The following is a 12,155-nucleotide window of genomic DNA, read 5'->3' on the forward strand; positions in this document are numbered from 1 at the left end:
ACGGTGCTCATGTCACCCGCAGCTGGGACAGAGGTGGAGTGGTGCTCATGTCACCCGCAGCTGGGACAGAGGTGGAACGGTGCTCATGTCACCCGTAGCTGGGACAGAGGTGGAGCGGTGTTCATGTCACGCGCAGCTGGGACAGACAGAGGTGGAGCAGTGTCCACCTCACACCGTGGCCGGGACAGGCAGAGGTGGCGCAGTGTCCATGTGACATATGGCCGGGACAGGCAGAGGTGGCATAGTGTCCATGTGACATATGGCCGGGACAGGCAGAGGTGGCATAGTGTCCATGTGACTTATGGCCGGGGCAGGCAGAGGTGGCATAGTGTCCATGTGGCCTATGGCCGGGATAGGCAGAGGTGGTATAGTGTCCATGTGACATATGGCCGGGACAGGCAGAGGTGGCATAGTGTCTGTGTCATACCACAGCTGGGACAGGCAGAGGCAGAGTGGCATCCGTGTTACGCACGGGTGGGCTGGGCAGAGCCAGGATGGGAGCTTGCCCTTGCTCCCCAGTGCGTCCGCGTTTGTGTGGAGGCTCGAACTGGGGTAGACCTGGTCCCTCGGTCTGCGTGCACATCGGCCCCAAGAAGCGCTCACAGAGGCGTCCCAGTGGGTACAGTTGCCTTAGCTCTCCATCAGGTGACATACGGTCTGAGCGGGCTTTGTAAGTGGTAGAGGCCCTGCCTGCTCTGACGTTGCCCTGGGCTGAGGGACACCTGCGGAGGGTTCCTGGTCTCTGTCCTTCTTGCAGACTCACCAGTGTGCTTCTGACTTGCCTGCTGGGGCTTGCCTGTGTTCTGACGTCTGCTGTCCCCAGTCCAGGTTAAGTGGCCAGAAGGCCATCCATGTGTGAGGAGCTGTCGTTGTGGTCTCTGACTCACAGCAACTCTAGGCACAGCAGTCCTGCACCAGCCCCACCATCCTGGCTGAACCCGAGCCCATCGCTGCAGCCACTGTGTCAGCCAGTCTCGCTGAGGGCCTTTCCCTTTTCGCCGACCCTCCACCTTCCCCAGCATGGCATCCTTCTCCAGGGAATGACTCCTTCTGACAACTTGACCAAAGTAGGTGAAAGAAGGTCTGACCATTCTCGCTTCCAAGGAGTATTCCGGCAGCACTTCTTCCAGGGCAGATCTGTTAGTCCTTTCAGCAGTCCATGGTACTCTTACACTGTTCTGCAACACCCCAACTCAAAAGCATCAACTCTTCTTCGGTCCTTTTCATTCGTTGTCCAGCTCTCACGTGTGTAAGAGGCGATTGGAAATACCATGGCTTGGATTAGGCGCACCTTAGTCTTAGTGTGAGGCGCAGGGAGGCCCAAAAGAATTCCCATCGGCACACACTGGCTGTGACAAGTCTCAGCAATGGAGCACGTGAGCTTAGTGGCTGAGTCCCTTTCTGCGGCTGTATTTGTGTGAAACTCCTCGAGAGACTTACGTTGTTCAGTTCTCTATAATTTAAAAGGCCCTTGTGCTGAGTGGGTTGAACACTCGGGAGACTATGTTCTTGAGGGTTGTATCAGCACTTGCCTACTAACCAAAAGGTCATTGGTTTGAACCCACCAGCCACTCCACGGGGGAAAGATGAGGCAGTCTGCTTCCGTGAAGATTGACGGTCTTGGAGACCCTGTGGGCAGTTCCACTCTGTCCTCTAGGGGCGCTGTGGGTCAGAATCGACTTCAGGGCAGTGGGTGTGGTTTGGGTTTTGTTTCCATGAAGACTGACAGCCTTGGAGACCCTGTTGGCAGTTCCACTCTGTCCTCTAGGGGCGCTGTGGGTCGGAATGGACTCCACGGCAGTGAGTGTGGTTTGGGCTTTGCTCCTGTGAAGACTGACAGCCATGGAGACCCTGTGGGCAGTTCCACTCTGTCCTCCAGGTGCGCTGTGGGTCGGAATTGACTCCACGGCGTGACTTGGGTTTGGTTTTATGATCGTTTTTATCATAGGGGAAGCCCTAAACTCAGTGCTGCAGGGGTGTGCGTGCCCTCTGCTTCCAGGCGGGCAGTGGACTGGGTGCTGAGACGCACGTGTTGGTGTTGCATGCCTCTTCCAGACGCTGCAGGCTGCTTAGTGCTGGTTTCCAGCAGCAACATGGCATCCCCCAGTGTGGCAACATGCTGCTCACTGCCCATAGATATGAAGACGTCCTTAAGAGTGACCAGTCACTGGAGAGGGATCCTGTTTCTGAAAGCGACTTGGTGCTCCTGGCTGGCCTCCATGTGTTCATGCTCCGTGGATCAGGGAGACTCACCTGGGCTTGGGTTCAGCCCTCCAGGGTTGGTTTAGCTTTTTCTCATGTTGTTGTTGTTGTTATGTGCCATCAAGTCGGACCGACTCATAGCGACCCCTCCTTGGGTTTCCGAGGCAGTATCACTACGGAAGTAGGCTTGCCCGACTTTCCTTCTGAGGAGTGGCTGGTGGGTTTGAACCGCCAGCCGTCTGGTTAGCAGGCAAGTGTCTTAGCCACTATGCTACCAGAGCTCCAACAAAAGAGATTCTACCCTCACCTTAGGTCTCAGCTTATGGAAATGCCACCCGAAGGCTGTCACGCACTGTGGTGCCAGGGGAACATGAGAGGTCAAGCACACAGTGTCATACCAGAGAGGAGCAGCCGCCTTGCTCAGCCTCAGGCAGCATGGGCAATGTGTTGACAGAGACACGCATGTTGTGGGTGGACATCTCAGAAACCTGTTCCTTTCGTTATAAAATGTTCCCTCTTAACCTCTCTAGTTAGAAGGCAGAAATCATGCAGGTATTTAGCTTTAAAAATGCAAGCAGTCCTAACTCCAGGGTTTGGGTTCAGCAGCTATTCATTCAGTAATTAAGTGTTCACAGACACGTGTACACACACACGTACCCGTGAGACTGACACGGCTCCGTCAAGTGAGAACGCGCTCACTGGGTGGACATGTGGCCATAGGTCATCATCGGGGGATGTCTGCCCACAGCTGTACATGAAAAGTGCAGTGGGTAGGGTCAAGGGGCAGAGGGGGTTGTGAGGGCCCTTCGGCAGGGCCTCCTCGGGAAGGGGTGGGACCACAGTCTGGAAGGAGCAGATGTCGGGAAAGAGCAGAGGGAAGGGCCTGGCCAGGTGGGCTTTGGAGCAGTGTCTTTGCTCTGTGGAGAGCAGATTGGAGCCCTTAGGAGCGGTGTGAGGGACCCGGATGCTGCTGCTGGGGATGGGGGGGGGACAGCTGGGTCCCTGGGGGCGTGGCGGAGAGGGCTGTCTACCCTGGACGAGGGGGGCTTGCTGCATCCTCAGAACATGCCAGAGATGGTGGGGTGGAGGGGGCAGTGGACTGCTTGGCCAGGGCTGGTTCTAGGAGAAGCCTTCTCTGCAGGGCCCTTGTAGCATTGTCTCCTGGTGGGTGGGACTGGGGTGGTGGGCGGGGGTGGCTTGGTGAGCATGCAGGGCAGTGGTCCTGGTCTTGGCCCGGAAGTCACCCATCACCACTTAAATCAGAACCCCTGTGGGAGAGCCGGATTGGTTCTCAGGTGCACATGGCCGAGGCTGGGAGCGCTGGCTGCCAGAGCGGAGACCGCCCTGAGGCTGGCTGCAAGGGCAAAGGCCTCCTGTCTCCTCCCAGACTGTCGGTGAGGGGAAGTGGCATGTTCAGGTTTAAGGCACCTACTTAAATTCTTTCGGACCGTTTCCTGCCGGCTAGTGATGAGAAACACGCCTATATTGGCCCCATGAGCAGCTTGTGTCCCAGCTGCTGGCATTCCTCCAGTTACCGCCTCCGAGGCCTTGGGCTCGTCTCCATCCTGTGGGGGAGGAGTCTGAGGTTTGGGAAACGTGTGCACGTGGGCGAGTGCCGAGTTGTGGTGTGGAGGGTCTTCGCGGGCCGGGGCTCAGAGGCCTGCCACAGAGTGCAGTGCCCTCAGGCAGAGCGCCGGGGCCGACTCCGGTGGTCATCCACTGTGATGATGACAGCGAGCCCTCGTCTTTTGCAGGATGATGACCTGGAAGAAGGCGAGGTCAAAGACCCTAGTGACAGGAAGGTGAGGCCTCGTCCCACCTGCCGCTTCTTCATGAAAGGTAGGTGTCTGGGGCCCGCAGCAGCCCTGCGTCTGGGTTCCCGGTCGCATGGTTGTGGTCCCGCCTGTGAGTATCTGGCGCGGGCCCGTGGGCGCACGTGCTGATGGTGGGTATGCTGGCTGCACGGTGGCCCTCACCCTCGCAGCACCTTAAAGAGTGGCCCAAAGGGCATCAGTGCCACTGGCCCCCAGCCGACTGACGGAGACAGTGCTGTGCATGTTTCTGAGGCCACATGCCCTGGGGGTCGGCTTGGACATTTTGCCACCTCCATAAGGAAAACCCCCACTTTTCTGTAAGATGTTTCGAAATACATGCTGCTGCGTGTGGAGTGGATTTGTGGTGGCCCAGGGGGAGGCCTGTGAGTGCAGAGGGCTCGCCCGTCCTGCAGTGTGGCTACGGCTTGGACAGCTGTGGCCAGTGGCAGTGTGAGGCAGTCCCCCATAGTGGTCTAGGCACTGCATTCTTCAGGACCTCTAACGTGAACAGTGCACCTCCTGTGCTGTGGTGGGAGCCTCGGGCGATGGGAAGTGAGCGTGTCGGCCTGTAGGGTCTTGGACAAGTAGGGTGGGCCCGGTGTGGTTCTTGCGTTTCCCCTCTCAGGTGGGCAGGTGTCTCCTCGTCTGTCCCCGGCCCGGCTGCCACGGCCCCTAACGCTCACCCCTTCCTGTACTTCTCTTCCAGATGTTGTACCGTCATTATCCACTCCTCCTCCACCTCCACTATCAAATTCCATACCACTCAGAGGCCAGGTTCCAGGTACACAAATCTGCTCTGTTCACTCTGCAGCCCCTAGGTTCCCACTCTCCAGAGGCCCCCCCCTTTCTCCGGACCCAGAGCCCAGCTGTGCAGCCGAAGGACGGGGTGGGCCCTGGGGCAGCGAGCCTCGTGGACCTCTGTGCTCAGAGCAGGCGAGGGCTGCAAAGTGAGGCTGGAGCAAGGGGCATGCGGGGCGGGCAGCCCGGGGAGGGCAGGAGGCGGGGCACCACGGGTTCTGACCTGGAGCGGCCCTGTGATTCGTGCGGAAGGGTGAGGGGACCTGGGGACTGATGGTCTCAGCCTCACCCCTCTGGGCTTGTGCTCGTGGAGAGACGGTAGCTGCTCTGGCCCCACCAGGGTTTTCATTTTCTCTGGGAGAAGCCAGTGGACGTGTGTGTGCACGTGGGGGCCTCTGCCGGACAGCAGCCTGTGCCCTGCACTGGGTGGGGCTGGGCTCTGCAGGGCTCAATGGGCATGGACAGCCAGTGACAGGGTCACAGGCCGTAAAGAAGGCACGGTGACCAGCACAGCCGTGGAGGAGTACAGCTGGACGCACGGTGTGTGTCAGAAAGGGAATTACTACCAGTCTTTAGAAGTCCTGGTACTTGAAGTGCCTGTATTCAGAAATCTTAAGCTAAAGGTGTTTGCCTTAATGATGGGGGAACACGTGGAGTCAGCCATCTCATGTGACTAAAGCGGTAGGGGTAGTACACATACGTGTTTGTGCGTGTCTGCATGGCTGTCTCCCCGTCCTTGCAGTAGTCTGTCTGCCGGCAGCCTGCGTGCTCTATCTTGTCTCTTGGCAGCATGACTCCAAGTGTGGCCGGGTCCCTTAGGAGGCAGTGGTGTCTGCCACCTGGGCCACGGAGCCCTGAGGTGGGTGTTTGGGAAGGACACTTGCTGGCCTCGTCTCCAGAGTTCACACAGCTGAAGTAAAATCGTTACCAGTGAGGCCTCGGTGGACAAGCAGTGGGAGGCAGCCCCACGGACTCGGGCGGACGCTCGGCAGGCCTGTGGTCACAGTCACCTGGTGTTGAGCTGGGGTCAGAAGGAAGCTAGAGACGAGCTGGTATTTGCTTGGGATGAGCTTTTGTCTCTGGAGCTCATTTCAGTGGCTGTCGACTCCTCCCTGCTGTCTGTCTCTTCTGTAGAGCATCTTGCAAAAGTGCAGCAGAGAACAGCTGAGTCTTCTAGAACACATCCTCTATTGTTGTTGTTGTTGTTATGTGCCGTCGAGTCAGCCCCAACTCATAGCGACCCCTCCTTGGGTTTCCGAGGCAGTATCACTATGGAAGTAGGAATGCCCAACCTTCCTTCCAAGGAGTGGCACATCCTCTATTAGGGGACATTTATTTGATGGACCTTTTTTTTTCACTTACTGTCGAATTGAGATGAACTAATTTATTTCCCCCAATAATCAGAGAAACCCAGAGAATGCAGTCAAGTTGATTCCGACTCCCAGCGCCCCTGGAGGACCTAGTAGACCTGTCCTGTGGGGTTTCCGAGGCTGTCAGTCTTCATGGAAGCAGACTGCCACATCTTCCACCCATGGAGCAGCTAGTGGGTTTGAACTGCTGACCTTTCAGTTAGCAGTGGAGTGAGTGCTTACGCACTATACCACCAGGGTTCCTTAAGGAACGAGAGGCGTCATCCTGATGATACAGTGAAGTTTGTGGGGTTGGTGGAGGGGTTGTAGCTCTTTGTTGTTGGCAGGAATGTGAGATGATGTCGCTTCTGTGGAAAAGTTTGGCAAATCCTCAAAAGGCTAACCCTAAAGTTACTGTATAATCCCACAGCTCACGCCTGGGACTTTGACTCCCAGAGAGGTGAAAACGCACACCACATAGATACCTGTACGTGAATATTCATAGCAATGTCATTCACAATAGGCAAAAATCAGAAACAACCTGGGAAGTCCACATGGTGGGGGATGGACGAGTGTGGTCCACTCACACAGTGGGGGGGATAGATGAGTGTGGTCCACTCACACAGTGGGGGACAGACAAACGTGGCCTACTCACAGAGGGGGGACTGATGAGCAGGGTCCACTCATGGTGGGGGGGACAGACAAGCGTGGTCCACTCACGGTGGGGGGGATGGATGAGCGTGGTCCACTCACGGGGGGGGGGGATGGACGATTGTGGTCCACTCACAGTGGGGGGGACGGATGAGTGTGGTCCACTCACACAGTGGGGGACAGACAAACGTGGCCTACTCACAGAGGGGGGACTGACGAGCAGGGTCCACTCACACGGTGGGGGGGATGGACGATTGTGGTCCACTCACGGTGGGGGGAACAGATGAGTGTGGTCCACTCACAGTGGGGGGCAGATGAGCGTGGTCTACTCACGGGGGGCAGATGAGCCCTGTCCATTCATACAGTGGGGTGGATGGACAAGTGTCCACTCACATGGCAGGGGGCGGATGGGCACAGCGTGGTCCATATGGTAGGTGACGATGAGTGCAGCGTGGTCCACTCACATGGCGGGGGGCGGATGGGCACAGCGTGGTCCGTACGGCAGATGACGATGAGTGCAGCGTGGTCCACTCACATGGTGGGAGGCAGATGGGCACAGCGTGGTCCATATGGTAGGTGACGATGAGTGCAGCGTGGTCCACTCACAATGGCGGGGAACGGATGGGCACAGCGTGGTCCATATGGTAGGTGACGATGAGTGCAGTGTGGTCCACTCACAATGGTGGGGAGCGGATGGGCACAGCGTGGTCCATATGGTAGGTGACAATGAGGGCAGCGTGGGCCACACGGTGGGGGATGTAAGGGTGCGGAATGGTCTGTTCCCACGGTGGGCTGTATTTAACCATTAAAATGAAGTTCCCAGTCACTGCACTGTGGAGGAGGACCCTGCAAAGGGTTGTACTAGGTGCAAGAAGCTGGTCACGAGGGTCAGTTCTGTGTGGCTCCTCTCAGAACTGTCAAAAGAGGCAGATCCCTAAAAAGGCAGAAGGAAGACTAGTGGTTTCAAGCATCGGGGGCCCAGGGGGGAGTGACTGCTCACAGGTTTCTTTGGGGGGTGATGGAAAGTTTCTAGAACTGGATGGTGGGGATGGCTGGCCAGCTTTGTGACTATACTGGTATAAACTGCCCTCCTGTGTGCTTTAAGCGGGTGGGGTTCGTGGTGTGTGCCTGTAAGCTTCACTCTGTCATGTGCCACGGTCGTAGACCTGCCCAGATGGGCTCACTGATGGTTGTAGCCGTTGACAGCAAAGGTGTGTGGGAGCGCGTCTGGGAACCATCTAAAGCCCCAGTACTTGGTTCGTGGTATAATTTTTTCAAGTACGTTTCCGTTGAGTCATCAAGGTTCAAAATTCTATCCACGAAGGAGTTGCAGTTTCCTTACATGTGTTCTGCTGTAGGCGTCTGGTCTCCCTCACCAGGGCGTACACCAGGCCCACACAGGTGCAAGGCCTCCTGGTTCCTGCTCCTTGGTTCCCTCTTGGTGAAAGCAATTCTCAGGGTGTGGTCTGTGGTCCCCCTCTGCCAAGGTCAGAGTTGCTTCTACCACGCTACTCAGACTCTGCTAGTAGGCATGTCCCCACCACTGTGCCCTGCAATTAGAAATGCCAGCTCCACTGGATGATGTCCTTGGGACCCAGTGAGAATCAAGATTCTTTTGTTTCTAATCCTTCATGTTGCTGGGAATATATGGAGCCAACATACCGATTGAGCAGGTTCTCCGTGTCCACTCAGTGTGGCCGTCCTCACCTTCCTTTCCAGGTCGTCCCTCATGAACAGGCTCACTATCCCCCGAGCTTCCTGTCTGATCTTGAGAGTTGCTCTTGTCATTGTGAGCCCGTATAGAACACTGCGTGTGAGGCACACCTCCTTTCCTGGAGAAACTAAACTGTTGTTTGGTTTGAGACCAGGGGTTACTGTCGCTTGAAGGTTTAAAGATGATCACAGGGCAATAGTTGTAGAGGTTCATCCAGCCTCCATGGCTCCAGAAAGTCTGGAGTCCTTGAGAATTGGAAATTCTATTATGCATTTTCCCCCTTTTGATCAGGAAGGGATTGTGATTTTAATTTTATCTCAACACTTGAATACAATTTTAAGAGGTAACTTCATTGATGTGCCATAGGACTCACCGTCCTAATGATCTTTAGTAAGTTTCCCTAGTTGTGCGTCCATCACCATATTCGGTTTCAGACCCTCTCCATCACCCCGGTAAGATCCCACAGTACTTATCTTTTCAGGGTTCAGTATGATGAACAGCGTGTGTATAAAGCCCTTCTGGTGCATAGCACAGCGACAGCCATGTATGGGAAAAACCTGTGCCGAGCTAGCTGCCCTTTCCGTGGGACTCCATTGGTACTTTTTTTTGTTTGTTTTTTTAATTGTGGTTTGGGTGAAAATTTACAGAGCAAATTAACTTTCCATACAGTAATTCCCATATATTTTATCTCGTGACATTGACCACAATTCGCCACAATGCAACAGCTCCCCTCCCACTTCCTCCCAACAGTCACCTCTTCCCTGTGTCCATCCCTCCGTGCACTCCTGCCCCCTGAGCTGTCTGCCTGTCTTCTGTTTGGCTGGAAGCCAAAGGTGTGGGTTCAATTCCAGACCTGGAGGACAGTAGGGGCCATAGTCTCAGGGGTTCCACCAGGCTCTATCAGACCGGCAAACCTGGTCCCTTTTTTTTTTCCAAATGATTTTGAGTTTTGTTCCATATTGTTCTCCTTCTCTATCCAGGATCTCCTACATAGATCTTCCTCTAAGTGTTTGACAGTGGTAGCTGGGAACCATATAGTTTTTCTGATCTCATAGTCATACAGGCTGAGGATCGCATGGTGTACCAGTCGCTAGGACTAATTGTTTCCGTGAATGTTTGGTTTTCTTCATTCTTCTTTGCTCTGGACGAGGAGAGACCCATGGTTGCATCTAGATGGCTGCTTGCAAGCTTTTAAGATCCCAGTCACTACTCACCAAAGTAGCAGGTGGACCAGTGTTTTGTATAGCATGTTATGCCAGTTGAGCTTGATCCCTGTGACTATGGTCCCAAGCCCACAGGTTTAACTATTCAGTCCCTCTGGGTAGCTGGCTGTGACCAAGAAGTGACTACAGCCTTGTCCCTTGTCAGCTTTATTGTACAGCTGGGAATTCAGATCATAGAAATACACTTATAGAACCATTGTCTGCCAACCCTATACATGGTCTCGGGTACACTCCCCGCTTCATAGATATACCTAATAGTTCAGCCTGTCCACCCATCTATCCACTCATATACTCATGTTTGCCGTCACTGAAAATGCAGTACTGTATGTGCAAAAGGATTCATCTTTGTTGTCTGTACCTCCCATGTACCTCTCTATGTCTTCCTCTTCCTCAATGCCATCATGTTGATCACTCACATTTGGTACATTGCCCTTCTGTTCACCCAAATCAATACTTATCTCTCTCTCTCTAACAGTATTCCCTCCCCTCCCCTCCCACCCCTGGTAACCAACAAAGAAAATTTCATTCTGTAGATAAACCTTTCCTTGACTTTTACAATAACGGACTAATACAATCTGTCCTTCCGTGATTGACTTACTTCACTAGGCATAATGTCTTCCAAGTTCATCCACATTATGTGGTGTTTTGCAGATTCTAGGTTATTCTTTAGGGTTGCATAGTATTCCACTGTGTGTATGTACCACAGTTTGGTTATCCATTCCTCAGTGGATGGACACCTAGGTTGTTTCCATCTTTTGGCTGTTGTAAACAGTGCTGTGGTGAACATGGGTGTGCATGCCATTGGCACTTGAAAGAACAACGCGTCACTTGCTCAGGCTTGAGGACTGTGCAGATGCTTTCTCAGAAATCGGCACAGTGAACCTGCCTTTCAAGGAGAGCAGGGTGGCATTTGGTGCTTGTGGTGAAGTTCGCCAGCTCAGACTGGTCCCCACCCCTGGGACCTTGGCAGCACCCCAGGGCAAAGAACCCTCAGAATTCAAGATGGCTGGTGGAACCTCTGAGAAGGTCACGGACTGCAGATCCCAGGTTATAGCTGACGGGGAAGACGCCTTCCCCTGCCGACGCTGCTGGCCTGTCAGAGGCTGTGGGCACGCTCGCCCGTTTTCCGCCTGCGTCCTTGTGTGAGGTCACGGTTTCTTCATACACGTCAACAGAACCAGCCGCACCACCGAGTGAATCAGAGCCAGGTGGAAAGGCCCTCTGCTCTTTGCCCCAGTTTTATTGAAAGTTATTTTTCATAACATGTTTGTGTTAACATAGACTACGCTTCTTATTGTTTTAAAATAATAACTTTTTTTAGCTTCTGATACCAATAACCCACTGCCAACGCATTGATTCCGACCCACAGTGCCCCTGGAGGACAGAGAGGAACTGCCCCACAGGGTCTCCAAGGCTGTCAATCTTCACAGAAGCAAAGCCCAAACCACACCCACTGCCGTGGAGTCCATTCTGCCCCACAGGGTCTCCAAGGCTGTCAATCTTCGCAGAAGCTGACTGCCTCATCTTTTCCCTGTGGGGCAGATGGTGGATCTGAACTGTCAACCTTTTGGTTAGCAGCTGAATGCTTTCGCCACTGCACCACCTGAGTGCCTCCAGGAAGTTAGAGAACCATGAGTTTCTAGTAGCTGTTATTCAGAGAACAGCAGCCAGGAAACTGTTCTAATCCCATCAGCCACTGTGGCGGGTACTCCCTGAGGAGGTTAAAACATCTCCACATGCTACAAGCTTTGGCGAGCACCTCAGCTCCCAGAGATGACCCAGGGTGCTCCCGGGCTCCTGCTGTTGTGTTGGCAATGCCGTGATGTGCTGCGTGACACCAGGTCTCCCATCTGTCAGAGTAACGTCTTTCCCTCAGATTTGATCATCCGATCTTGTTAGAGTTGGCCTGCCTTTCATGAAGTGCACAGCACTTTAAAGTTTCCTACTTTGTTTTGATTGTCTCTGCGTTTATTACCTCTCCTGAGTTACCAGTAGCAGCAAAGGGGGATCAAAGGTTGTTTAGTAAGACTCGCACCACGTGGTCACCAGCAGGCTGTTTAAGATTCTAATGTGGCACAAGTGCTCTTAGTGCATGGTAGACAGCTGCAAGAGGGTGGTGTCAGCTGCTCCAGCAGGACCACTGCAGACACAGGGCGGTATGGAGTGTGCACATCAGCACACACTCGGGTGCAGGCACGGGTGGGACGGCGTGTGCGCATCAGTACACACTCGGGTACAGGCACGGGGCGGGACGGCGTGTGCGCATCAGCACACACTCGGGTGCAGGCACGGGTGGGACGGCGTGTGCACATCACACACTCGGGTGCAGGCACGGGGCGGGACGGCGTGTGCGCATCACACACTCGGGTGCAGGCACGGGGCGGGACGGCGTGTGCGCATCACA

General features: G+C 54.6%; 1 protein-coding gene across 1 annotated transcript in view; it reads left to right on the top strand.

Annotated features, from left to right (window-relative positions):
* The window catches only part of ZC3H18 (zinc finger CCCH-type containing 18), a 46,018-nt gene that overhangs the window by 3,422 nt on the left and 30,441 nt on the right, over positions 1-12,155 (top strand). The window contains exons 2-3 of the mRNA XM_042780732.1: positions 3,957-4,041; positions 4,723-4,797. Of these exons, the coding sequence (XP_042636666.1) occupies positions 3,957-4,041; positions 4,723-4,797 (160 nt within the window). The remainder of the gene's footprint in view (positions 1-3,956; positions 4,042-4,722; positions 4,798-12,155) is intronic.

Source organism: Orycteropus afer, unplaced genomic scaffold (genome assembly GCF_000298275.1).
Source record: "Orycteropus afer afer isolate SDZICR_OR568_19922 unplaced genomic scaffold, OryAfe1.0 scaffold00057, whole genome shotgun sequence".
Lineage (NCBI taxonomy): Eukaryota > Metazoa > Chordata > Mammalia > Tubulidentata > Orycteropodidae > Orycteropus > Orycteropus afer.